Source organism: Schistocerca serialis, chromosome 12, assembly GCF_023864345.2.
Source record: "Schistocerca serialis cubense isolate TAMUIC-IGC-003099 chromosome 12, iqSchSeri2.2, whole genome shotgun sequence".
NCBI classification, from domain to species: domain Eukaryota; kingdom Metazoa; phylum Arthropoda; class Insecta; order Orthoptera; family Acrididae; genus Schistocerca; species Schistocerca serialis.
Genome location: NC_064649.1, coordinates 90,522,702 through 90,549,624, shown reverse-complemented (window position 1 = coordinate 90,549,624; position 26,923 = coordinate 90,522,702). Strand labels below are relative to the sequence as shown.

At 42.1% G+C, this 26,923-nt stretch overlaps 1 protein-coding gene across 3 annotated transcripts in view; it reads left to right on the top strand.

The window, feature by feature from the left end:
• Positions 1–12,607: 12,607 nt before the first annotated feature.
• Positions 12,608–26,923, top strand: part of LOC126428280 (multiple epidermal growth factor-like domains protein 11) — a 111,238-nt gene continuing 96,922 nt past the window's right edge. For 2 of the 3 annotated variants that reach the window (XM_050090193.1, XM_050090192.1), the window contains exon 1: positions 12,609–12,828. In XM_050090193.1, the coding sequence (XP_049946150.1) occupies positions 12,734–12,828 (95 nt within the window). In that variant the 5' untranslated portion in view covers positions 12,609–12,733. Of the gene's footprint in view, positions 12,829–26,923 lie in introns of all 3 variants that reach the window. The other variant, XM_050090194.1, reaches the window with a different exon arrangement.

The following is a 26,923-nucleotide window of genomic DNA, read 5'->3' as shown; positions in this document are numbered from 1 at the left end:
GGTAGATTATGTAACTAATGAGGAAGTACTGAATGGAATTGGGGAGGGCCGGCCGGAGTGGTCGTGCGGTTCTAGGCGCTACAGTCTGGAACCGAGCGACCGCTACGGTCGCAGGTTCGAATCCTGCCTCGGTCATGGATGTGTGTGATGTCCTTAGGTCAGTTAGGTTTAATTAGTTCTAAGTTCTAGGCGACTGATGACCTCAGAAGTTAAGTCGCACAGTGCTCAGAGCCAGAATTGGGGAGGAAAGAAATTTGTGGCAGAAGTTGAGCAAAAGAAGGGATCGGTTGATAGAACACATTCTGGCACATTAAGGGATCACCAGTTTAGTAGCGGAGGAAGTGTGGATGGTAAAAATCGTAGAAGCAGACCAAGAGATGAATGCAGCACGCAGACACAGAAGGATATAGGTTAGAGTAATTACTCGGAGATGAAGAGGCTTGCATAGGAAAGAGTGACATGAAAGCTGCATCAAACAAGTATTCGCATTGAAGACAACAACAATAAATAAACAACATTTCAATATACAAAGTTTTCCCTTGTTTTGTCGTTTTTCTGTCAAGGCATTGCACTCATAACTCCAAGTGGTGGACATAATCCTAAACCGGAAAGTTTACGATTCTATTCGTGCGTCATTCATATTTGTAAATATTAAACTTCAGAGAATGTAGAGCTTTGAAGACGAATAAATCATTTAAAAGAACGGCGATAAAAAAGTTTCTGTTTGAGAGTATTACTATGGCATGTATGCAGAGCAGCGCGAAACCGATGCGGGTATATAAGCACATGTAGGCAATGATTAGTTTGACATCCGTGCCATTTAGAAGTGTGTGCACTAAATGCGGAAACGTGAACTATGGAGACCTTATTACCAAGTGCGTCCAAACAGGACCACTGTACTGTTTTTCTTTTCTCGGCTGCCTCAGGACAATCAACAGTAGACATCCATCGGAGAAAGAAGAATGTGTCTATCGAAAACAACCGTTGTGAAACGGTACGCCAAGGAGAGCAGGTGCTTTGTGACAGCGTAGAAACCAGATGACAGTTATAAGAGTCGAGGGGCATGAAAGGGAAGCAGTGTTTGGGAAGGGAGTGAGACAGCCGCGCGGGATTAGCCGAGCGCTCTAAGGCGCAGCAGTCATGGACTGTGCGGCTGGTCCCGGCAGAGGTTCGAGTCCTCCCTCGGGCATGGGTGTATGTGTTTGTCCTTAGGATAATTTAGGTTAAGTAGTGTGTAAGCTTAGGGACTGATGACCTTAGCAGTTGAGTCCCGTAAGATTTCACACACATTTGAACATTTTTGGAGTGAGACAGTGATGTAGCCTATCGCCGATGTTATTCAATCTGTATATTGCGCAAGTAGTAAAGGAAACAGAAGAAAAATTCAGAGTAGGAATTGAAAACCATGGAGAAGAAATAAAAACTCTGAGGTTCGCCGATTACATTGTAATTCTGTCAGAGACAGCAAAGGACATGGAAGAGCAATTGAATGGAATGGACAGTGTCTTGAAAAGAGGATATAAGTAAAAGGAGGATAATGGAATCAAGTCGAGCTAACTCGGGTGATGCTGAGGGAATTAGATCAGGAAATGAGACACTTAATGTAGTAAATGAGTTTTGCTATTTGGGGAGCAAAATAACTAATGATGGTCGAAGTAGAGAGGATGTAAAATGTAGACTGGCAATGGCAAGGAAAGCGTTTCTGAAGAAGAGAAATTTGTTAACATCGAGTGTAGAGTTAAGCGTCAGGAAGTCGTTTCTGAAAGTATTTGTATGGAGTGTACCCATGTATGGAAGTGAAACATGGACGATAAATGGTTTCGACAAGAAGAGAATAGAAGCTTTCGAAGTGCGGTGCTACAGAAGAATGCTGAAGATTAGATGGGTAGATCACATAACTAATGAGGAGGTATTGAATAGAATTGGGGAGGAGAGAAATTTGTGGCGCAACTTGACTAGAAGAAGGGATTGGTTGGTAGGACATGTTCTGAGGCATCAAGGGATCACAAATTTAGCATTGGAGGGCAGTGTGGAGGGTAAAAATCGTAGAGGGAGACCAAGAGATGAATACGCTAAACAGATTCAGAGGGATGTAGGTTGCAGTACTAGGAGATGAAGAAGCTTGCACAGGATAAAGTAGCATGGAGAGCTGCATCAAACCAGTCTCAGGACTGAAGACAACAACAACAACAACATTGGAAATGTCGTAACACAGAAATTACGCCAACTCAAATTCGAGCTCCGGCCCTATAGTCATGATCTGTCCCCAGCAAGCTTCCGTCCCCTTGTAAGATCAATGATTCCTATCGGATGAGGACGCGCAGCAGGCAAATAATACGGACTTACTCACGCAGCAGGACATGGTGCTATACCAAACTGGTGCAAAGGGCGTCCAAAAAGTTTTGAACAGTCGTCTTTAATTTTTGTATTTTTTGCAGGAGGAGAATGAATTATTTTTGTGAACATACTTGGAACATTTAGCTATACATTGAGCCTACTGAACGTAGCCTCCATCAGTTGTGGCGCATTTGGCCCAATGTTCTTTCCATGATGTAAATACACTGTGGTAAAATTCTAGGGATTGGCTTTTTACACCATCGCGTGACACAGGAAATAAGGTCTTTCTCACTATCAAATGTTTTACCGCGCAGGTGGGCCTTCAGACGATCAAAGGGGTAAAAGTCATCCTGGGTAATGACGTCGTCTAAACCCTTTTTCCACTCTTCAGTAAAGGTCTTCATGAGACCCTCGCACACATTCTTCCTCATCGTTTACATTTCTCTTGTCAAGAATCTAGGCACCCGACGTGCACAGATTTTTCTGTACCAGTGAGACCACACTACCCAATGACAAACGAGTCATTTCAGCAAGCTGTCGTGTCATCACACATCCGTCAATCTCGATGATTTGATCAATGGTCTCCTTATTCACATCACTCACTGCCGTCGATGGTCTACCGCTTCGTGGATTGTCCAGTAGAGAGAAATCATCTTCTTTAAACCTCTGCAACCACCGCTGGATACTGCTGCGATCCACTGTGTTCTCCTCATAAACAGGTAGTAACTACCTGTGAATCGATGTGGTAGACTCATCGCCGGTCTTGAAGAGGAACTCCATCACCGACCGTTGTCACCTGACATCCACTTTAAGGTCCATTATGGCTCACCTGTAAGTAAAATAAAATGCTTTTATATGCCAACTTATACCTAAAAGTTCCAAGTATGTTCACAAAAAATTTCACTCTCCTCCTGCAAAAAATAAAAAAATTAGAGACGACTGTTCAAAACTTTTTATACACCGTTTGAAGCTTCAACTTGGTGCATCGTTGGGATGCCGATTCTGGATTATACGGCCTTTGAAAGGAAACCTTTTGTTCACCGCTCATAGTATTCCTAGATATTATGCGGCCAAAAGTATTTGGACACCTAGGCTCTTTGGGCGGTATTATGCTGTGGGAAGATGTTCACCTGGGGTTTTGTGAGTCCTTTCTAACCGATCGAAAGCATCGGTGAGAGCTGTCAACGTCGCGAACTTTATTGCCAGCTGCATTTCTTCGGCGCCTTCCCCGATGGTGAAGACATCTTCCAGCACGATAACTTTTCGCGTCATAAGACCAGAATCGTGCTACAGAGATTCCAGGGTGTGATATCCAACTCGTGTCGCTGCCTTCGCCACTTGATTCGCCCGGTGTGAACCCGATGCGACACATCTGGGACGCTAATGTGCGCCAGCTCCGTAGCTGGGTAACCACCGACACGTAATTTATCTGTGCAGTAGGTTAGTTACACGTCTCGTAGATTATTTGAACGATTCTTTTGTCGAAATGATGTGCAACGAGTCAGTGTTCTTGATATATATATATACGATTTACGTTAACATTTAATTCCTACTCATGCAGCAACGCTTAAAAACTTCATTTTTGTTTTTACTGGCTGTCAGTTTTTAAGCAGAAATTTGTCAGTGGAATAGAGGTCGTCCAGGAGAGAGTATTTTAAATTAGATTCAAATCTTCCTTCGCTACAGCCAGAAATTATATGTTATTAGGCAAATGATCAAAAACTTTTATTGCTTCATGATGAACTCCTTTCTGAGCCACTGACACCTTTAACAATAGGGTAATCAAACCAATTTTTCCCTCCAGTATTGTAAGTACATGTACCTCTTTTATTCTAGAATTGTGATTGATTATTTATGACGAATTTCACTACCGAAAATATGTATTGTGACAACGCAGTTGATATGCTTAGCTCCACGAACAGGTACCTACAGGACGTCCGTGGATGAACACAATTTTTTCTGACATCGCGTTTGTGTGATCAGTACTTTATTTCCAAGTGATGAGAAGTTACTCCAGAAAATCACTGCATATGAAATTACTCTGTGGGAATATGCAAAATACATCAAGGGATTGATACGTTTGTTTCCGAGATTAGCAATTATACGAACAGCAAAAGTAGTTGTACTTTATTGTTTGAGAAGCTCCGTAACATGCTTCCTGCATTCAATTTATCAAAATTTCGAGTCTTCTACCCTTCTTACATCGATTAGTGCTACATCGATTTTTTATATGACTCAATTTTTGTACAGAATTGATTTTTAGGTAGAGTCCATTTTCATTGTACCAGTTAATAACTTCTTGGCAAATATCATTTACTAACTCTTCTGTTACTTTCTCTCTAATGTTATTTTTTACTATACTGTTATCGTCTGCTAAAACTGGCAGTTTTGCTTGTTGAATGTCAACGGGAAGGTCATTCACATATGCTAGGAATAGAAATGGACCCAAATTCGACCTCTGTGGGAGCTCATTTGTGATTTCTTTTCTATCCCAGTCACTAAAATTTTCTACCTTTTTGACTCTGGAATCTTCAGCACAGCCTTTTGCATCTCTTTTGTCAAGTATGACTCAAACCAACTGCGTGTAAAGCCACCAGTTACATAAAATTTGAATTTTTCTGGGAGTATCATGAACCACGAAGATGAATGCATTTGAGAAATGATAAAGAATACCAACTGGCGATATATTATTATTTAAGACTTGTACTATTTAATGAGTGGATGTATAAATAGCATTCCCAGTCGAGCAACCTCTCTGGAATTCAAATTGTGACAGGCTAAGTATATTGTTTCCACATGTGTGAGATTACTCTTCAGTACACTGCTTTTTGAATATTTTGCAAAAAAGATGCCTGTAAGCAAATTGGAGGATAATTATTTACGTCTGTCAGTCAGCTTTCTCATGAAATGATATAATACTTCAAGGTTTGAACGTGTCTGGAAAAATTTCCTGTGCCAGTGATGCACTGTATGTATCACTAAGGACGGTATTTATTTAGTTGTAACAGTTTTTCAGAGTTCTGTTTTAAATTTCATCAACCCTCCAAAAGCTTTTGTTTTATAGAATTTTAAGAACTGTATTAATTTCCGTGAAGAAGGCTGCTGCTACTTCTAGTTGCTTGAAGTTTTGTGGAATGATATTTTTGATATATTATCTTGCTTCTTCAAATGAACCATTTAATCCTACCTTTGCTGTTACGTTGATTGTTAAAAGTGGTTGCGACTTGTGAGTCAGTCTGTGAGGTAACAGGCTTTGGGGGTCGGATTTGAAGACCGCAGTTTCTGTAGTAAAAATTGCGGCAAAGAGGCAGTCGAGACTCTGGCGTGTTTACATCTAAGATGGGTGTGTGTCAGCCGTCTTGATAGTAGCACAATCGTCCTAGTTTCGGCACTGACCGACAGATGTCGGTACTTTAAAATGAGTACGGTCAGTTTGGCGTCCAGCCACGTGACGGGGAAACCTAACGGCCGGCGCGCTGGCTCATGGCGGGCTTTTTCCGGACTAAAGTGAATGTATGATGTAGAAATAAATAAAAACTGATCCCAATTTTGTACAAAGGAGCTTGTACGCTTATTTTAAAGCAGAAAATTAGCTGGTTGTGCTCATAGAAACGCGCCTCCAGTCGCCCTGGTAGTTTTTGAATTATAATAAACTAACGATGAACTATAAGATGGACAAGCTAGAGGTACTGGAAAGAAGGATTATTAGAAAAGTAATGGGTGCAATGAAAACTGCAAATGGTTGGTAAATAAGAAGTAATGAGGAGATCTACAAAAATATAGAGAAAATATCTGAAGTAATGGCTAAACGAAGATAAACCTTTTTTGGACATCTCTACCGAATGGATGGAAATAGACTAACGAAACAAATACTCCTATATTTCTGGAAGAAGAAATCGACAATAGCATGGATTACAGAAGTAAGAAAAGATCTTGAAAGAAACAACATCAAAGAATCAGAAATAGCAGAAAGAAACCGTTTTAAAAACAAAATACTAAATTTGGAAGGCTTTCAAAGCAGAAGAAATAAAAAACCGGGAACAACATGGACAGAAGAAAGGAAGAGACTTTGTAACACCATAGCTCTAATGCTGTACTGATTAATTTTGCTTTAGTTTCATTTAATGTTACATTGCCGTGCTTCTGTAAATGTGTTTGATTGAATAGATAACACAAAATTGTATACTCCTTTCTTTGTACAAACTTTGACGTCATGTTTTGATTCAATGCAAAGTAGTGTATCTGCAATTTATATTCTTTGTCCCATTTGGAGGGAACAAAACTTACTGTATATGATTGTAATTTTGTGTGAATAATTTTTGGTAGAAACGTCAATATGTGCAAATGTTCTGTTTTATTTAATGTATTTGGTTGCTGTTATGTAAACTGCTGATCCTCACTTACGGTTCTTAGTTAGTTTGTATGTAAAAGGTGTAGTGGTTCCCCTCGGAAACTGAACTGTGTAGCGCGCGCAAATTGTGGTTGGCCTAGGTAGAAAAGGTGGAATAAGAGTCAGTCGGGGACGAGCACGAGTCGGGGACGAGCTACCAAATTATGCACTGCCATGTAAATGTTGCATATTGTGCTGGTTCCGAGAGAGGGTTTTCCTGCAGCTTTCCAATGCCTCGGATGGATGGATAAATAGCTGGAACGATTCTGGATTTGGTATTCATCATCGCCACCAAGAAGGGCCAGAGTTCAGCAATTCTGCCTGCGAATCCACCTACCAACATGCAGTTGCCACCACGTTGCGCAATCACTGTAACGTAATACTATAATGATGTACAGTGAAGGATCAGCTTAATGAATGTTTTAGTGTGCACAAATATAAGGCAATTTATACCTAAATTTATGTACCTACCTTAATTTTTTCCTTATCATAACACCTCTCAGGTTCCTTTCCGTTTGAACTAAAGTAATTACCGAGTGTCCCTACTGAAAGAAATTAAAGCCTAGAGTTTTGCTAATTGATGCCTCTTGATCATAGTAAAAAGAAAGTTAAAGTTAATGTGGCAAGAGAGTGGGTTAAAGTTAATGATGCTTGCTGAAAATAATTTTCCTAGTAAAACTGCTTATTAATGTGTTGTTGCCTACTTCAAAATTAAAAGTTCTTATGATTGAGGCTTATAAAGTTTTGCTTAGTGAATGATCACATTACTGCCTGTTGTAAATCGCAGAAGGTGAGTCAGTATCTTATGTATATGTTAATTTTGTGTTTTCGTTGTAGTAAAAATGGAAAACTGCAGTTATGAAACGTTATATACTTATGTTTGCTAAGTGTGTGTTTCTCTTGTGTGTAGGAAGTGCATATTAATAACATAACAGGATCCACAGTTTTCCTATTGTATTAATGCTGGGTAATTAGTAACGGAAAGACCACTAATTATGAAAAACCACAATTTCTTTAAAGCCTGAAAGTAATAGTGTTTCGGTATCTCTTATAATTATGCAAATAGTTTCTGCTGCTCTAACTGCTAGCTTCATTCTTAACGTAAACAAATGTATGTGTCAGAGTTCACTGCACTCCCGCGTGACAAAGTATAGGTTGCGTTTGTCCACTAAAATTACTAATAACTATTTTCTTGAACGAGAATGTTAATCATTGTCTTGCCTGGTTAGGCTGGCGACCGTTTTCTTTATCCATTAAACAGTGCAGATAGGCAAAATTTCGTTTGTTACTGTTCAAATATTTACGTAATTCTGACTTTCATTTCCGATAAGCCACCTCCGTTAGGTACAACACGGTCAACATAACAAAATTCCTCTCAGAGGGTAACACTGCTCTGTTGCTTTATACCATAATTGCTTTAACAAAATAATTATTTTTCACGACCTGCCTCCTACTTCGAGGTTATGGTATAGCAGTAGCTGACGGGAGTGTTATAACTTCATGGGGAGAAAATGAGAGAATGCTGGAAAATAGGAAACAACAACAAAGGAAGAAGAGGAACTGAAGTTGTTAACGTGATCCTAGTCGGTCAATACGACTGTTAAAAAAAATTGAATATTTTAATAACTATTCAAGATTGTAAATTGGACATCTTGGAGACACTTCGACAAAATTTTACGAACGAGGTGTAAAATGAAAGGTCTGAAAGAGTAGTATTAAGATATCTATATAACATTTTAAACGTTTTAAAAATTCAAATGAGGAGTTAGAATGCAGTTTTCGTGATTAAAAACGCAGAATTTTGATAAATAAAATTTAGGAACTATAAAGTCAGCGGCAGTACGGAAAAGCCATAAGGAAATAGGTAATACAATAATAATATCAGTTACTTATGCATTGAAAGTATTTTAAATAATGAAAAGTTCTATATGAAGAACACACAAATTTTAAGAATATTATAATAAGACCCCGTACAGAAATTCTGATGACGAATCTGAATTCAGCGGAAAATTTCTTTCTGAATGGATGTGTTACATGCATTTTATTGTATCTATATTAAATGTAAAACTAAATTTTATGTGCAAAAAAACTTGAATTGACTTCAGTGTGTTCAAATCGAGGGCTTTTAAGGGCGGCCATTTTCTGTGGTGGGAGCAGTCATTGAGTTGAAAGGGGTAGCACGGGTGACTGGGAAGAGGTCCGTGTACGAATTGGACTTACAATATTTTCGGACCGTGAAGTCGCGTGATTTATCAGCAGTTGGGTGCTGCTGGACTTTGAAGAATTCTCGGTGGTGCGTTTGTGACACTTGTGAAAATTTTGCACACGCGTTCAACTTACAATATTTTCGTACTGCAAAGTATTCTCCGCTTGGAACTTTGTTCATCTTGGGGTTTCACCTACTGAAAAAGAAATATTAATTGAATAATTGCTGAAGGATTGTGATTAATATTTCAGTGGTGCTGTTAAACTAACTCGTTAAATATGTGAGGTCGAATCAAAAACACTTAACAGTACTTCAGTAAAATCTGTCCCGAACCAGTTAAAATAAAATCCAGTTAGTTAAAATTGTGTTGTGTTCGCTAAAAATTATTTCAGCCTGCTAACATTTGCTTTTATAAACTTCATATTAATTTAAAATTACTGGGGATAGTCCATCGGATGCGGTTGGCACTCCTCAGACCTAACGTAGCCAATTTAGTTAATAAGTTCAACCACATTTTACGGAATCCCATGGGAATGCATGCTATCATGGGAATGCATGATATGTAGGTGCTAGAGTGACTGTTGTTTTTTTTTTTTTTTTTTTGTTTTTTCGTGCAGAAGCACGTGGGGGCTCAAGCCATCTAGTTTTACTAGATAACTGACTTTGAAATAAAATTATTGTGATCACCCACTGCAACCAGTGTGTACCTCCCGATCCCCCGCATAGAGAGAAACCGTAGCACGTCGCAAATGGTTTTCTCGACTCAGCGAAGCTCGCAAATGGGTATTTCTCGTCCGTAGTAGCTCGCAAGTCATAACAATGTCATTTAATTTGTTATGGTGTCGTGGATAGTGGCTGGCTGTCTTGTCTCCTTAGACAATTTCCAATATAGTTATAATATTGTTATAGGCATCAGTTTAATAAGCCACGGCTGCAAAATACTAACACGAATTCTTTACAGACGAATGGAAAAAACTGGTAGAAGCCGACCTCGGGGAAGCTCAGTTTGGATTCCGTAGAAATGTTGGAACACGCGACGCAACACTGACCCCACGACTTATCTTAGAAGAAAGATTAACGAAAGGCAAACCCACGTTAGTAGCTTTTGTAGACTTATAGAAAGCTTTCGACAATGTTGACTGGAATACCCCCTTTCAAATTCTAAAGGTGGCAGGGGTAAAATACAGGGAGCGAAAGGCTATTTACAATTTGTACAGAAATCAGATGGCAGTTATAAGAGTTGAGGGACATGAAAGTGAAGCAGTGGTTGGGAAAGGAGTGTGACAGGGTTGTAGCCTCTCCCCGATGTTATTCAATCTGTATATTGAGCAAGCAGTAAAGGAAACAAAAGACAAATTCGGAGTAGCTACTAAAATCCATGGAGAAAAAATAAAAACTTTAAGGTTCGCCGATGACATTGTACTTCTGTCAGAGACAGCAAAGGACCTGGAACAGCACCTGAACGGAATGGACAGTCTTTTGAAAGGAGGATATAAGATGAACATCAGTAAAAGCAAAACTAGGATAATGGAGTGTAGTCGAATTAAATCGGGTGGCGCTGAGGAAATTAGATTAGGAAATGAGACGCTGAAAGTAGTAAATGAGTTTTGCTATTTAGGGAGCAAAATAACTGATGATGGTTGAAGTAGAGAGGACATAAAATGTAGACTGCCAATGGCAAGGAAAGCGTTTCTGAAGAAGAGAAATTTGTAAACATCGAGTATAGGTTTAGGTATCAGGAAGTGATACCTTCTGGTGCTACAGAGGAATGCTGAAGATTAGATGGTTAGATCACGTAACTAATGGGGAGGTATTGAACAGAATTGGGGAGAAGAGAAATTTGCGGCACAACTTGACTAGAACAAGAGATCGGTTGGTAGGACATCTCCTGAGGCATCAAGGTATCACCAATTTGGTATTGGAGGGCAGCACGGAGGGTAAAAATCGTAGAGGAGACCAAGAGAAGAATACATTAAACAGATTCAGAAGGATGTAGGTTGCAGTAGGTACTGGAAGATGAAGAAGCTTGCACAGGATAGAGTAGCATGGACAGCTGCATCAAACCAGTTTCTGAAGACCACAACAACAACATAGGCATTATTTCTGTCAGTGCATGCACACTGCTGAACATTTTAATGACTTTTCTTAAAACACCATAGTATTTTCTTGTAGTTTGCAGTTAATATCGGCTCCTGACTTACTCAGGCTTTTGCATTTGGTGCCATTTGATGCCGCAAACTTGAGACAACTTGAAACTTCCTGGCAAATTAAAACTGTGTGCCGGACCGAGACTCGAACTCGGGACCTATGCCTTCCGCGCACAAGTGCTCTACCAGCTGAGGTACCCAAGCACGACCCGTGCTCACAACTTTACTTCCGCCAGTACCTCGTCTCCTACCTTCCAAACTTTACAGAATCTCTCCTGCGAACCTTGCAGAACTAGCACTCCTGAAGGAAAGGATATTGTTGAGACAATGGCTTAGCCACATCAGTTCACACTCCGCTGCAGAGTGTAAATCTCATTCTGGAAACATCCTCCAGGCTGTGGCTAAGCCATGTCTCTGCTATATCCTTTCTTTCATCTACATCTACATGATTACTTTGCAATTCACATTTAAGTGCTTGGCAGAGGGTTCATCGAACCACAATCATGCTGTCTGCCTACCGTTCCACTCCCGAACAGCGCGCGGGAAAAACGAACACCTAAACCTTTCTGTTCGAGCTCTGATTTCTCTTATTTTATTTTGATCATTCCTACCTGTGTTGGTTGGGCTCAACAAAATATTTTCGCATTCAGAAGAGAAAGTTGGTGACTGAAATTTCGTAAATAGATCTCGCCACGACGAAAAAAATCTTTGCTTTAATGACTTCCATCCCAACTCGCGTATCATATCTGCCACACTCTCTCCCCTATTACGTGATAATACAAAGCGAGCTGCCCTTTTTTGCACCCTTTCGATGTCCTCCGTCAATCCCACCTGATAAGGATCCCACACCGCGCAGCAATATTCTAACAGAGGACGAACGAGTGTAGTGTAAGCTGTCTCTTTAGTGGATTTGTTGCATCTTCTAAGTGTCCTGCCAATGAAACGCAACCTTTGGCTCGCCTTCCCCACAATATTATCTATGTGGTCTTTGCAACTGAAGTTGTTCAGGAGTGCTAATCCTGCAATGTTCGCAGGAGAGCTTCTGTAAAGTTTGGAAGATAGGAGACGAGGTACTGGTGGAAGTAAAGCTGTGAGAACGGGTCGTGCTTGCGATTGCTCAGCTCGTAGACCACTTGCCCGCGGAACCCAAGGTCCCGAGTTCGAGTCTCGGTCCGGCACACAGTTTTAATCTGCCAGGAAGTTTCATATCAGCGCACACTCCGCTGCAGAGTGAAAATCTCATTCTGTTGAGACAACTTGTCGAATCCACGACACGAGAAGTAGCTGTTGTACTGCGTTCCGAAGGCGGGCCAACAGTAAATCAGACAGGTAGTTACGTTTTGCCTCCTCGACGTAGGACTAAATCACAGGGCGTAGAAGCAGTCCTGCGCACAGTGGACAGTCTGCTGGGTGATTTCCGCGCTGGCCACTTTGCAGCAGGAGGCAGGAGGGGGACTTCCTGGTTTCCATGCAGCTGAGGATGAGCCAGCAGCTGCAGTGATAAGCGGGCCTGGGATAAGGCGAGCAGAGACAAGACGGGGAAGCTGCGCCGCGCCGCTGGGCTGGGGGTCTCCCACGGTTCCTCTCTGCTGGCGCTGCCTGGAGCTCTCTGTCCGTCCCACGTCCAAACGGTCAGTAGCAGTCCGCCGCGAGATGGCGCCAGCAGCCGCCGTGGTCGTGTGGCTACTCCTCCACGTGTTGTCCACGGGCGTCGAAGCCCGCACCGGCGTCTGCACCCGCAAAGAATCGTGAGTACGTCAGGATCCGCGCACGTCTAGTCAGCTCAGTCAGTCGCGACCAGAAGTTATCACACTAGCGAGAACTGCCAATGCTTTACCGGCGTGTTCAAATACTGCCGCACAAAGTGTAGCTGATAATTTTGTTTGTTCTCTCTAGAAATTGCACGTATTTTTGAAAAAAAGTGGCCAAGTGCGATACGCTTACTGAGGTATCTGCACACGTAGTAATATACAGGGTGTTACAAAAAGATACGGCGAAACTTTCAAGAAACATTCCTCACACACATATAAAGAAAAGATGTTATGTGGACATATGTCCGGAAACGCTTCATTTCCATGTTAGAGCTCATTTTAGTTACGTCCACCTACGCTCAATGGAGCACGTTATCATGATTTCATACGGGATACTCTACCTGTGCTGTTAGAACATGTGCCTTTACAAGTACGACACAACATGTGGTTCATGCGCGATGGAGCTCCTGCACATTTCGGTCGAAGTGTTCGTACGCTTCTCAACAACAGATTCGGTGACCGATGGATTGGTAGAGGCGAACCAATTCCGTGGCCTCCACGCTCTCGTGACCTCAACCCTCTTGACTTTCATTTACGGGGGCATTTGAAAGCTCTTGTCTACGCAACGCCGGTACCAAATGTACAGACTCTTTGTGCTCGTATTGTGGACGGCTGTGATACAATACGCCATTCTCCAGGGCTGCATCAGCGCATAAGGGATTCCATGCGACGGAGGGTGGATGCATGTATCCTCGCTAACGGAGGACATTTTGAACATTTCCTGTAACAAAGTTTTTGAAGTCACGCTGGTACGTTCTGTTGCTGTGTGTTTCCATTCCATGATTAATGTGATTTGAAGAGAAGTAATAAAATGAGCTCTAACATGGAAAGTAAGCGTTTCCGGACACATGTCCACATAACATATTTTCTTTCTTTGTGTGTGAGGAATGTTTCCTGAAAGTTTGGCCGTACCTTTTTGTAACACCCTGTGTATGGCGTTTCACTAAATGTGTTTGCCTCTGTAAATTACGAAGTAATAGACGACGGAAATACGTCACGTACACCTCCGTCTCCTCCCTTCTTGCAGTTCTTCGTCTGTTACTGCGGCGCATTACCAAGCTGCCTGTTTCCCGAAGTCGTCGTTCGGCACGTAAGAACGTAATGGCTGCCGGAGCTCTTCGCCTAGGACATCTATCAGCGTACGCCATGGCTGCTTTTGAGGCATCGTGTCGGCACTCTCCGAGCATCAGCAACATGTCAAAGTACTCGTTGTTCGTTTATGCCATTTTTATCCGATGTCAGTAACTTTGGAGCCCCGTTTGTTTGTGTGGCTCCAGCTGTCGGGTATACGGCCGTGTGCGGCGACAGTCGGCAGTGTAACAGCGCATCGAGCAAGCTTCTCGCTCCGTGACACCGGCGACGCTACAACTCGGCCGCACCACATTTAGCAGGCGCATTGCATTATGAGCAGCGTGTGTGGTACCTACCCCTGAAGCTTTGAAGAGTTGTAGCTCCCAAACTAAAAGCGATAGGAATGCAATTTAAGATTATGTATACACAGCTGGCGTTACTGATTCCAGTGCATGATAGCAACAACTATTGTTCACTTTAAAAAATTATATCTTTTTGCTGTGACTCTTTGAATAATAACACAAAATATGTTCATAGCTCCGCAGACAGTGTAACGTTTCTTATGGTAACCTACAGCAATAAAAATTTCCGTCGCCTATTACTTCGTAACTTACAGGGGCAAACACATTTACTGAAACACCCTGTATATACAGGGTGTTTCAAAAATGACCGGTATATTTGCAACGGCAATAAAAAGTAAACGAGCATCGATAGAAATACACCGTTTGTTGCAATATGCTTGGGACAACAGTACATCTTCAGGCGGACAAACTTTCGAAATTACAGTAGTTACAATTTGCAACAACAGATGGCGCTGCAAGTGATGTGAAAGATATAGAAGACAACGCAGTCTGTGGGTGCGCCATTCTGTACGTCGTCTTTCTGCTGTAAGCGTGTGCTGTTCACAACGTGCAAGTGTGCTGTAGACAACATGGTTTATTCCTTAAAACAGAGGATTTTTCTGGTGTTGGAATTCCACCGCCTAGAACACAGTGTTGTTGCAACAAGACGAAGTTTTCAACGGAGGTTTAATGTAACCAAAGGACCGAAAAGCGATACAATAAAGGATCTGTTTGAAAAATTTCAACGGACTGGGAACGTGACGGATGAACGTGCTGGAAAGGTAGGGCGACCGCGTACGGCAACCACAGAGGGCAACGCGCAGCTAGTGCAGCAGGTGATCCAACAGCGGCCTCGGGTTTCCGTTCGCCGTGTTGCAGCTGCGGTCCAAATGACGCCAACGTCCACGTATCGTCTCATGCGCCACAGTTTACACCTCTATTCATACAAAATTCAAACGCGGCAACCCCTCAGCGCCCCTACCATTGCTGCACGAGAGACATTCGCTAACGATATAGTGCACATTTGGTTTACTGACGAAGCTTATTTTTACCTGGACGGCTTCGTCAATAAACAGAACTGGCGCATATGGGGAACCGAAAAGGCCCATGTTGCAGTCCCATCGTCCCTGCATCCTCAAAAAGTACTGGTCTGGGCCGCCATTTCTTCCAAAGGAATCATTGGCCCATTTTTCAGATCCAAAACGATTACTGCATCACGCTATCTGGACATTCTTCGTGAATTTGTGGCGGTACAAACTGGCTTAGACGACACTGCGAACACCTCGTGGTTTATGCAAGATGGTGCCCGGCCACATCGCACGGCCGATGTCTTTAATTTCCTGAATGAATATTTCGATGATCGTGTGATTGCTTTGGGCTATCCGAAACATACAGGAGGCTGCGTGGATTGGCCTCCCTATTCGCCAGACATGAACCCCTGTGACTTCTTTCTGTGGGGACACTTGAAAGACCAGGTGTACCGCCAGAATCCAGAAACAATGGAACAGGTGAAGCAGTACATCTCATCTGCATGTGAAGCCATTCCACCAGACACGTTGTCAAAGGTTTCGGGTAATTTCATTCAGAGACTACGCCATATTATTGCTACGCATGGTGGATATGTGGAAAATACCGTACTATAGAGTTTCCCAGTTGTTGAAAATTGTAACTACTGTAATTTCGAAAGTTTGTCTGCCTGAAAATGTACTGTTGTCCCAAACATATTGCAACAAACGGTGTATTTCTATCGCTGCTCGTTTAGTTTTTATTGCCGTTTCAAATATACCGGTCATTTTTGAAACACTCTGTGTGTATATATATATATATATATATATATATATATATATATATATATATAATTTGCATCGAGATCTTGTAGGATCACGCAAAGCATACTGCCTCATTTGAGCGTTCTTTCTGATCTTCCACGATTCTATCATTTTTTTTTTTGTCTATGGAGTCTCTTTCCATCATCAGTCCACCTTGTCCCTGGTTTCTTAGGGACTTCATTCTCTGACCTCACATTCCACTTCCGTATCATGTCCCTGTATACAATTCTGCCTTCAATTTCTATTGGATCGATTTTTGCTGCTTCTAGGTCCAGTTCGACTTGTGTGATCCATGGTAATGTTGATTTGACCCCTCATTTATGTATGTAAGAAGTCTTTCGGTGAATCGTTTTGGTGATAGCCTGGCGATGTGCCGTAGAACTTCAACCTCCTCTTTCTGACATCTGCTGCTATGTGTGACATCTTCTCCGTAGTTTTGCTAGCACGTAATCTGTATCCCTCTTCTGTCAGCTTAGGGCCGAGAATTTTCCTCGTGATTTTCCTTTCTTCCTTCAGTATGCTTTCCTTGTAACTTTTCGTATGGAGTGTTAGCGTTTCACTTGCATGCAGTACTTCAGGTTTGATCACTGTGTTTTAGTGCCTGACTTTCGTGTGAATGAGCTTGCGTTTTTTATTATATACGTGCTGTGTCTTGCCGAACGCTCTCTTCATTTTTTGTAGTCGAGTCTTCTGTGCTATCTTTACTACACCTTGAAATGCGCAACTCTGTTTATTTTGCCGTTTATTGTGTCTAATTTTGTTATGTTTAATTCTGAGCAGAAAAATTCAGACTTCCCGAAAGATACTTGCAGCCCAACTTTCTCCGCGCATTTGTTTGGTTGCTGTCGCCAGTATGGTTGAGTTTTCACTTCTTTTTCCCATTCCCTCATTACGTTGTCCAGGACTAGGTTGAATAATAGTGGGGATAATCCGTCACTTTGGCGCACTCCAGTTATGATCATAAAGGGATCAGAGATTTCACCCATGAATTTAACTTTCGATGCTGTGTCAGCTATGTCTGTCTGATAAATGGTAGTGCTTTCGGGTCGAGTCCCTGTTCTTCTAAGACGTTGAACAAGGATTTTCGGTCAACACAATCATACGCTTTTCTTGGAATCTATGAAGGAGGAAATCATTGGCGCATTCCTGATTGCCTTGAAGTTTAGAATTGTTTTCAGATTGAGGATTTGTTCTGTGCATGAACGACCGGGGCGAAAGCCTGACTGGTATTAACCAATTTTGTGTTCTAACTGTTCTTGTATTGTAACCTAGTGTTCTCTGGAGTAAGCAGGTGTATATATACACAGTTTTCACGGGATCCTCAGTGCGGGAGTCCTTCTTGCACTATACATAATACTAGTTCATCTATCCTGGGAACCAAGAATCTCAACGATGATTTTTGCCTGTTTTAGATATAGATAATAGCTAGCTATAGGTCCCAAGACCGTATCAAAAACTCTACAGTAGGTCCTCAGAGTAGTCTGGAGATATAAAATGAAGCCAGCACAAATCTTTAAGTTATACAGGGTGGTCCATTGATCTTGACCGTGCCAAATATCTCACGAAATACGCGTCAAACGAAAAAGCTACAAAGAACGAAACTTGTCTAGCTTGAAGGGGGAAATCAGATAGCGCTATTGTTGGCCCACTAGATGGCGCTGCATAGGTCAAAAGGATATCAACTTCGTTTTTTAATATAGGAACCCATATTTTTATTACATATTCGTGTAGTACGTAAAGAAATATGAATTTTTTAGTTGGACCACTTTTTTCGCTTTGTGATAGGTGGTGTTGTAATAGTCACAAACATATGGCTCACAATTTTAGACCAACACCTGGTAACCGGTAGGTTTTTTAAATTAAAATACAGAACGTACGTACGTTTGAACATTTTATTTCGGTTGTTCCAATGTGATACATGTATCTTTGTGAACTTATCATTTCTGAGAAAGCATGCTGTTACAGCGTGATTACTTGTAAATACCACGTTAATGCAATAAATCCTCAAAATGATGTCCATCAACCTCAACAGCGAGTAGTTCGCCTTCCGTCATGTTCGCACATGCATTGACAACGCGCTGACGCATGTCGTCAGGCGTTGTCGGTGGATCACAATAGCAAATATCCTTCAACTTTCCCCACAGAAAGAAATCCGGGGACGTCAGATCCGGTGAACCTGCGGGCCATGGTACGGTGCTTCGACGACCAATCCACCTGTCATGAAATACGTTATTCAATATCGTTTCAACCGCACGCGAGCTATGTGCCGGATATCCATCATGATGGAAGTACATCGCCATTCTGTCATGCAGTGAAACATCTTGTAGTAACATCGGTATAGAATATTACGTAGGAAATCAGCATACATTGCACCATTTTTGGTTGGCATCGATAAAATGGGGGCCAATTATCCTTCCTCCCATAATGCCGCACCATACATTAACCTGCCAAGGTCGCTGATGTTCCACTTGTCGCAGCCATCGTGGATTTTCCGTTGTCCAATAGTGCATATTAATCCGGTTTACGTTACCGCTGTTGTTGAATGACGCTTCGTCGCTAAATAGAACGCGTGCAAAAAATCTGTCATCGTTCCGTACTTTCTCTTGTGCCCAATGGCAAAAGCGTACCCGACGTTCAAAGTCGTCGCCATGCAATTCCTGATGCATAGAATTATGGTACGGGTGCAATAGATGTTGATGTAGCATTCTCAACACCGACGTTTTTGAGATTCCCGATTCTCGCGCAATTTGTCGGCTACTGATGTGCGGATTAGCCGCGACAGCAGCTAAAACACCCACTTGGGCATCATCATTTGTTGCAGGTCGTGGTTGACGTTTCACATGTGGCTGAACACTTCCTGTTTCCTTAAATAAGGTAACTATCCGCCGAACGGTCCGGACACTTGGATGATGTCGTCCAGGATACCGAGCAGCATACATAGCACACGCCCGTTGGGCAATAGCCATACATCAACACAATATCGACCTTTTCCGCATTTGGTAAACGGTGCATTTTAACACGGGTAATGTGTCACGATGAAAATACCGCCCGCACTGGCGGAATGTTACGTGATACCACGTACTTATACGTTTGTGACTATTACAGCGCCATCTATCACAAAGCGAAAGATGTGGTCCAACTAAAACATTCATATTTCTTTACGTACTTCACGAATATGTAATAAAAAATGGGGGTTCCTATTTAAAAAAAAAAGTCATCTCGGGAGCCAACCATAGCGCCATCTAGTTTCCCCCTTCAAGCTAGACGAGTTTCGTTCTTTGTAGTTTTTTCGATTGATGCTTATTTCGTGAGATATTTTGCCCGGTCGCTATAAATGGACCACCCTGTGTACGTATTTATAGAAGATTTAATAAAATAGTTTTGTTTACTTACTACAACATGAGAGCAACTTACATTTTATATTTGCATACAGTAATATTCGTGTGTGGTATTTTTGAAGGATGACGAATGCAGTCTATGGTCAAATGGCAAAATATATTTATACTTCACTCGTACTGTGAAACCTTGCATCTTGCCAAATTTCAGTGCTGCGTCAACAGGAAGTACCCTATAGGCTTTGATGAGTTAGTTTTCGAGTGTAAAAATATGCCGCATAAATGGCCGTATCCTGTGATTTAATTTATTTACAAGCTTAAATTTTTGACACTGCCAAGGGACGATATACGGTAATATGTGACATGTGAACTTGATACATCAACGGTCTGCTGAGAAAACGTGGTTCTTAACGGGCGGACGGACGGGTAGCAAAATGATCCGTTGAGGGTTCCGTTTTTACAGAATGGCGTAGGGAACCATAAAAAAAGGAAATTTAGTTTAAAAAGACGGACCTGGCCTTACAATTTTTGTTTGTTGACAGAATCATTTTTCAATCACACGATCATAAATGGCATCAGTCACATTCGCCATCATCAGGGGTACAAAAAGATGTGAAGTTATATAAAGACTTTAATGCAAGTAAAAAGAATTGAGCTAAGTGTACTTGTGGTATTAAAGTCGATATACTTGAGCGGTAAGTAAAGTGTTATCAAAATAAACGTGGATCACACGTAACTGCTCCATTTAGCGAACAAATGTTAGTGCGTTGTCAAACTGAACGTGTTTCGAAAAGTCAGGGAATTGCATACATAGGTACAGTGCACCTTCCTTTCCTTACTTTCTGCACTAGAAGCGCTCGCCATCTATAAGGCAACGCTAATTTTTCAAATCAACATTTACGCTCTGAAAGGGACCTCGCAGTGGGGGCACGCAGGGACGACGATTGCCGCTAAGCATCCGGTGCGCTAGTATCTGTCTAATTTTACCTTCACGGTGTTTCCGTAACACATGCGTAAGAAGGAGCAGTGTGTTCACTGACTCTTCTAACAGCATACGGTCTCGAAACTTCAGCAGTAAACTATGCCGTGATGCAGAATGCCTCCCTCGCCTCTGCTACCGGAGTTGCTTTCTCGTTTGCTAAAAGAACTTGTAACGAAACAAGCTGGTATTCTTCGAATCTTCTCTATTTCCTCTGTAAATTCTATCTGGTACCGATCCCAGACTGACGAGCAGTATCTGAGCATTAATCGAATGAGTGTTCTATAAGCTACTGTCTTTGTTGGTGGAGCACATTTCCCAAGAATTCTTCCAATAAATCTTAATTTGGTATTTGCCTTACTTTCGATTGATTTTATACGCTCTTTCCACTTACAATCGCTTCGTAAGCATATCATAGACATTTTATGGGAATAGCTGTTTTCAGTTGTTCTAGAGTGGTATAGTCAGACAATTAAGGATCTTTGCATGTATTCGCAGAACATTGCACTTGTTTACGTTCAGGGTCAATTGCCGCTTACTGCATCACGTGTCGAATCCAGAGGTGTACATGTTCCGCTTTTAACCCGCCCATGCTTGCCCGGTGGCCAGGCGGGCAGGCCGCCGCGCGTTGTCAACAGAACGGGCGGGCTGCTTCACTCCCAGCCAAGCCAAGCAGAACCCAACCCGGGCAGGCTGCGGGAAACTTGCCTGCCTGCCCATATTACCGCTGAGCTGTGCTACGCAGCCGTTTAGTCTGCGCGCTTCATTGTCATACTATGAACGTTAATTAAAAGTTTTTATTTTACCTGAGCACCAAAAGACAAACTCTAACATCTATATATTAATTTCAGGTAAAAAAATATTGGGTTTTATTTGTACATTCTTCCTTTACGCGTATATTTCGGGCTTATTGTCTATATAAATAAAAATGAATTGCCAAATGCGTTGATAAGCGTAAAACTCGAGAACGGCTGGACCAATTCGGCAATTTTTCTTTTTTTTTTTTTTTTTGCTGTGTTCGTAATTCTCAGGACAAGGTTTTTATGAAATAAAATTCTTCGAAAATCGACCGAAAAATGGGAAAATTTGAGAAAAACTGAAAGTGTTTTCATTGTGTCCGTGTGTTTGTATTGCATATAATCTTAATGAAATTTTGCACACTATACCTTGAAACCAAGAGGAAGGTCACAGTCTACTTAAAATTTCGTAGGATGCATGGCAGAGGTTACTTTACCTAACGGAATTCGACAAATTGTACGTTTTTATTCCGATCTTGATGAAATTTGGCATACTTGATACTCAAAGCAGGATGAAGGGCGCTGTTTGCTTAAAATTCTGAATGGTGCATGGCGGAGGGTACTTTACTTACACACTTCTACACTAACCTACAGTTTTATTCCGATCTTAAAGAAATTTTGCACACTTGACCATCAAGAGGAACATCACTGTCTATATAATATTTCGGACAGTGCATGGAATAGAGTACCTTACAAAAGATTTTGACATCGTTTGCGGGTTACCATGAAATCCTTCTCCCTCTATACTGCTAAATGGTCTCAGCACACATTTCAACGCCCTTTTCGGCCACTAAATCTTTGTCCTCTTTCAAGATATTTACGGAGTAAGGCAACTGCTTGTCAAATTCGCACACATGTCGTAACATACTTGAGGTTCCTGAATAAGTACTTAAGAGCTTTTTACATAGTTTGAATTGAGACACACCTACCGATTTATTTGAAGCGGCCTCATAAACACACGAAAACGTTTCCCATACGGCACTTGTGCTCTGTTTCGTTACCAGCATGTATTCGCCAGTTGTCAATTTTTTTTCAGTCTCACTTAAGTCCGACCTATTCATTGTGCTGCCCCCACCGTTGCCATAAATGAACTGCGGGCTAACTACCTGGCTACTTTAGTCACGGTAGCTTGACAGCGAAACCTGTTGTCAGGCGCAGCAAGCTGAGCGGGTCCCGTGAAGCTTGGCAGGCCTGCGGGAACCTAGGTAGCCCGGGCTTGCGGGAGCCCAAGTCGGTCGCATTACCCACTATGCCTCAGTACATGCGTACTCTTGTGTTTACGTAGCGGCAGGCTGACCTGCATGAATGGTTGCAGAGGAGCTAGGGGCAAGCAGGCTGCAAGGGGAATTTGTACACCTCTAGTCGAATCTCTGCAGGTCTTACAAACATATTTTACTCAGTTGTACGTAAATATAAAAATAGATTGCAGGTCGTTAAATCATTAAAATGGTATTTAAAGCAAAGGAACTTGTTCGTAATAAAGGAAACAAAGCAGTAACTATTCTGATAAAAATTTACAACGGCCAATGGGACAGTGGTTCTGACTGCTACGAGGGTTGTCCAGAAAGTAACTTCCGGTCGGTCGCTAAATGGAAACCACAGTGAAAATCAGAAACATTTTATTTGCAAGAGTTAGCTACACCTTCCAGATACTTCTCTACATAGTCACTGCTATGACTTGGACATTTGTCGGGGCGTTATACCAAATTTCCAATGCCATCGTCATAGAAGGCAGCCTCTTGCGCTTTCCGATGACTGTCTATGCTGGTCTATAGCGCATAACCTGTCCCCCAAGTGTTGTCGTCGTATCCAGCGTTTCATGTGAACAGAGATGACACTCAGAACGAGCCAATTAGGGCTGTGTTGTGGGTGATCGAATACTTCCCATCGAAAAGGCTGCAGGAGTGTCTTCACTGCCCCTGCACAGCGCGGCTGAGGAAGTGCGTGGCAGTTGTGTTAGGTGGGCTGCATTCATCAAGGCGAAGCCTGTGAGCGGGCCCTCCTACTTGGCGGGAGACAGCGTTGTTCTAGGCACTTTTACTCGCACACAGTGCGCTCACAACTGAAAAGAGCGTCTTGATGCGAACGACGGTCATACTAGAGACACTACGCAACACATCTGTGCAAAGCTTCATCGGGTGTTCACTGTGGTGTCCATTTCGCGACCGATCGGAACTTACTTTCTGGACAAACATCGTATATCTTAACATCAGTGCCCATATGCTTAGAAGGGCCGACACGGTTAAGGACGGCTTTATGCCGCACCTTGCCGGCCTTCCTCACACAAGTGCAAGGTGTGTTTACATTCGCTGGGCACTTGCTTCATCGGGTGTTCATTGTGGTATCCATTTCGTGACCGATCGGTACTTTCTCGACAACCATTGAAACGTCCCCTTAGAAAAATTAATGAATTACTGTGCTGATAAACCTTTTACATTATTTGCTTTTCAAACAGCTGAGCAAAACTGAATGTAGTCAGACATTACTCTCTTTACTTATTCTGATCAACACTAAACTGACAGCCAATATTTTTAGCGGAACGCAATCTGACTTTTAATAATCCCTACAAAAGAATGGCCCTGACTAACAATAATCTATACCTTTCATGAATCTCGAACCTCACAAAAATCTTCGTTACTCAAACTACTGCAATACAGCGAATGCCAACACTGCCAGCTAAATAAAAGATTCTAACTACTGAAGGCATTTACTACTGATAGGCTTAGTTAGCAAATGAAAGATTTTGATAGAGAACAAACAATGTATTTACCTTAATAGTGTTCAAAAGTCATAATACAGGGTGTTTCAAAAATGAGCGGTATATTTGAAACGGCAATAAAAACTAAACGAGCAGCGATAGAAATACACCGTTTGTTGCAATATGCTTGGGACAACAGTACATTTTCAGGCAGACAAACTTTCGAAATTACAGTAGTTACAATTTTCAACAACAGATGGCGCTGCGGTCTGGGAAACTCTATAGTACGATATTTTCCACATATCCACCATGCGTAGCAATAATATGGCGTAGTCTGCCCGATGCAGGATTCGAACCTGCGACCGTAGCGGTCGCGCCGTTCCAGACTGAAGCGCCTAGAACCGCTCGACCACACCGGCCGGCAGGTTCGCTCGCCTTCCCCCGTCGGAGGTTCGAGTCCTCCCTCGGGCATGGATGTGTGTGTGTGTTGTCCTTAATGTAAGATTAAGTAGTGTCGAAGCTTAGGGACCGATGACCTCAGCAGTTTGGTGCCATAAGAACTTACCACAAATTTCCAATTTCCTCTATGCTTGCTGTCTTCCCCGACGGCGCTGTCATCTTTCAGCAGTGTAACTGTCCATCTCGCAGAGTCAGAACCATGCTACAGTAGTTTTAGCAGAATTATAGTGAACTCACATTGATGTCTTGGTGACCAAATTCGCCGGACGGGAGTCCAGTGGAACCCTCCCGCGTATTTATCGGGCGCTATCACCACGTACCCAAATAGGCAGCAGGTTGTTTAAGTGAATTACATGACCTTTGTGTCAACGTATGATGACACGTACCTCCAATAACCTACCAATAAATTGTAGAATCGATGGTACACGATGATGAAGTCCCATATTGCTTGACAGAGCGTAGGGGAACATGCGGGAGAATCTCCGCGCCGTACTAAGCAAGGTACTAGCGGAGGTTGTTTGCCATTACCTTCCTCCGACCGTAATTGGGATGAATGATGATAATGAAGACAGCACAACACCACCCAGTCACCTCGAGGCAGGAAAAATCCCTGACCCCGCTGGGAATCGAACCAGGGACCCCGTGCGCGGGAAGCGCGAACGCTATCGCAAGACCACGAGCTGCGGACGTTCCAAAGATAGAGCAGCAGATATTAAGCAGGTGATCACTGTCAATAAAATTCTTCTCGATTTGGGGCCGCATTGTCAACTATAAAATTCCGACGCTTCAGTGATTATTGCAAAACGCCTTACTCATGGTGTATTCTTTCTCTTTATTATGATGTTCATGTCACCATACGTAGGTGAGAGTCAACAAAATAGTTTCGCATTCGGAAGAGAAAGTTGGAATTTGAAATTTCGTAAACAGATCTCGTCGCAAAGGAAACCGTCTTTGTTTCAGTGACTTCCACCCCAACTCGTTTATCATATCAGTGACACGCTCACCCCTATTGGGCGATAACACGAAACGGGCTGCCCTTCTCTGCACTTTTTCGATGTCCTCCGTCAATCCTACCTGGTAAGGATCCCACACCGCACTACAATATTCCAGCATAGGACCGACAAGTGTAATGTAGGCTGTCCCTTTAGTGGGTTTGTCGCATCTTCTAAGTGTTCTGCCAACAAAGCGCAGTCTTTATTTCGCCTTCCCCACAATATTATCTATGTGGTCTTTACAATTTAAGATGCTCGTAATTGTAGGTATTTAGTGGAATTGGCAGCCCTTGGATTTGTGCGATTTATCGTATACCCAAAATTTATCGGATTTCTTTTAGTACCCATGTGGATGACCTCACACTTTTCTTTCTTTAGTGCCAGTTGCCACTTTTCGCACCATACAGAAATTCTCTCTAGATCATTTTGTAATTTGAATTGATCGTCTGATGATTTTACTAGACGGTAAATTACAGCGTCATCTGCAAACAATCTAAGGTGGCTGCTCAGATTATCACCTAGATCATTTACGTAAATCAGGAACAGCAGATGGCCTATGACACTACCTTGCGGAACGCCAGATATTTCTGTTCTACTCGATGATTTACCGTCTATCACTACGAACTGTGACCTCTCTGAGAGGAAATCACGAACCCAGTCACACAACTGAGACGATAGTCCATATGCACGCAATTTGATTAATAGTCGCTTGTGAGGAACGGTATTAAAAGCCTTCTGGAAATCTAGGAATGTGGAATCGATCTGAGATCCCTTGTAGACAGCACTCACTACATTCGAATAAAGAGCTTGCTGTGTTGCATAAGAACGATATTTTCTGAATCCGTGTTGGTTATGTATCAATAAGTCATTTTCTTCAAGGTGATTCATAAAGTTCGAGTACAGTATATACTCCATAATCCTACTGCACGCTACGGTCGCAGGGTCGAATCCTGCCTCGGTCATGGTTGTGTGTGATGTCCTTTGGTTAGTTAGGTTTAAGTAGTTCTACGTTCTAGGTGACTGATGACCTCAGAAGTCAAGTCCCATAGTGCTCAGAGCCATTTGAAGCACTTTTTCCCTGCTGCAAATTGAGGTCAGTGATATGGGTCTGTAATTCAATGGTTTACTCCTATTTCCTTTTTTGAATATTGATGTGACCTGTGCTACTTTCCAGTCTTTAGGAACAGACCTTTCGTCAAGTGAGCGGTTGTATATGATTGCTAAGAAAGGGGCTATTGTCTGCATACTCTGAAAGGCACCTGATTGTGAATTTGATAGGAGCTATGACTCATTAAATTTTCATGCTATAAAATTTTTTGTACTGTAGAACGTAGGATTTTTGCGATAAACTAAATATGAATTAGCAATAGCAGTAGTGCTTAAATTTTTGTTTTGCTTTTAAAGTTTCAACTTTTTTTCCTATTGAAATTCAAGAAAACTTCAATCAGAAATGCCAGCACGGTACAGATGGTCTTTTCATCCCGATATCAAAGCACTTTCATTTGACGAAATTATATCGGTTGAGTGGCTT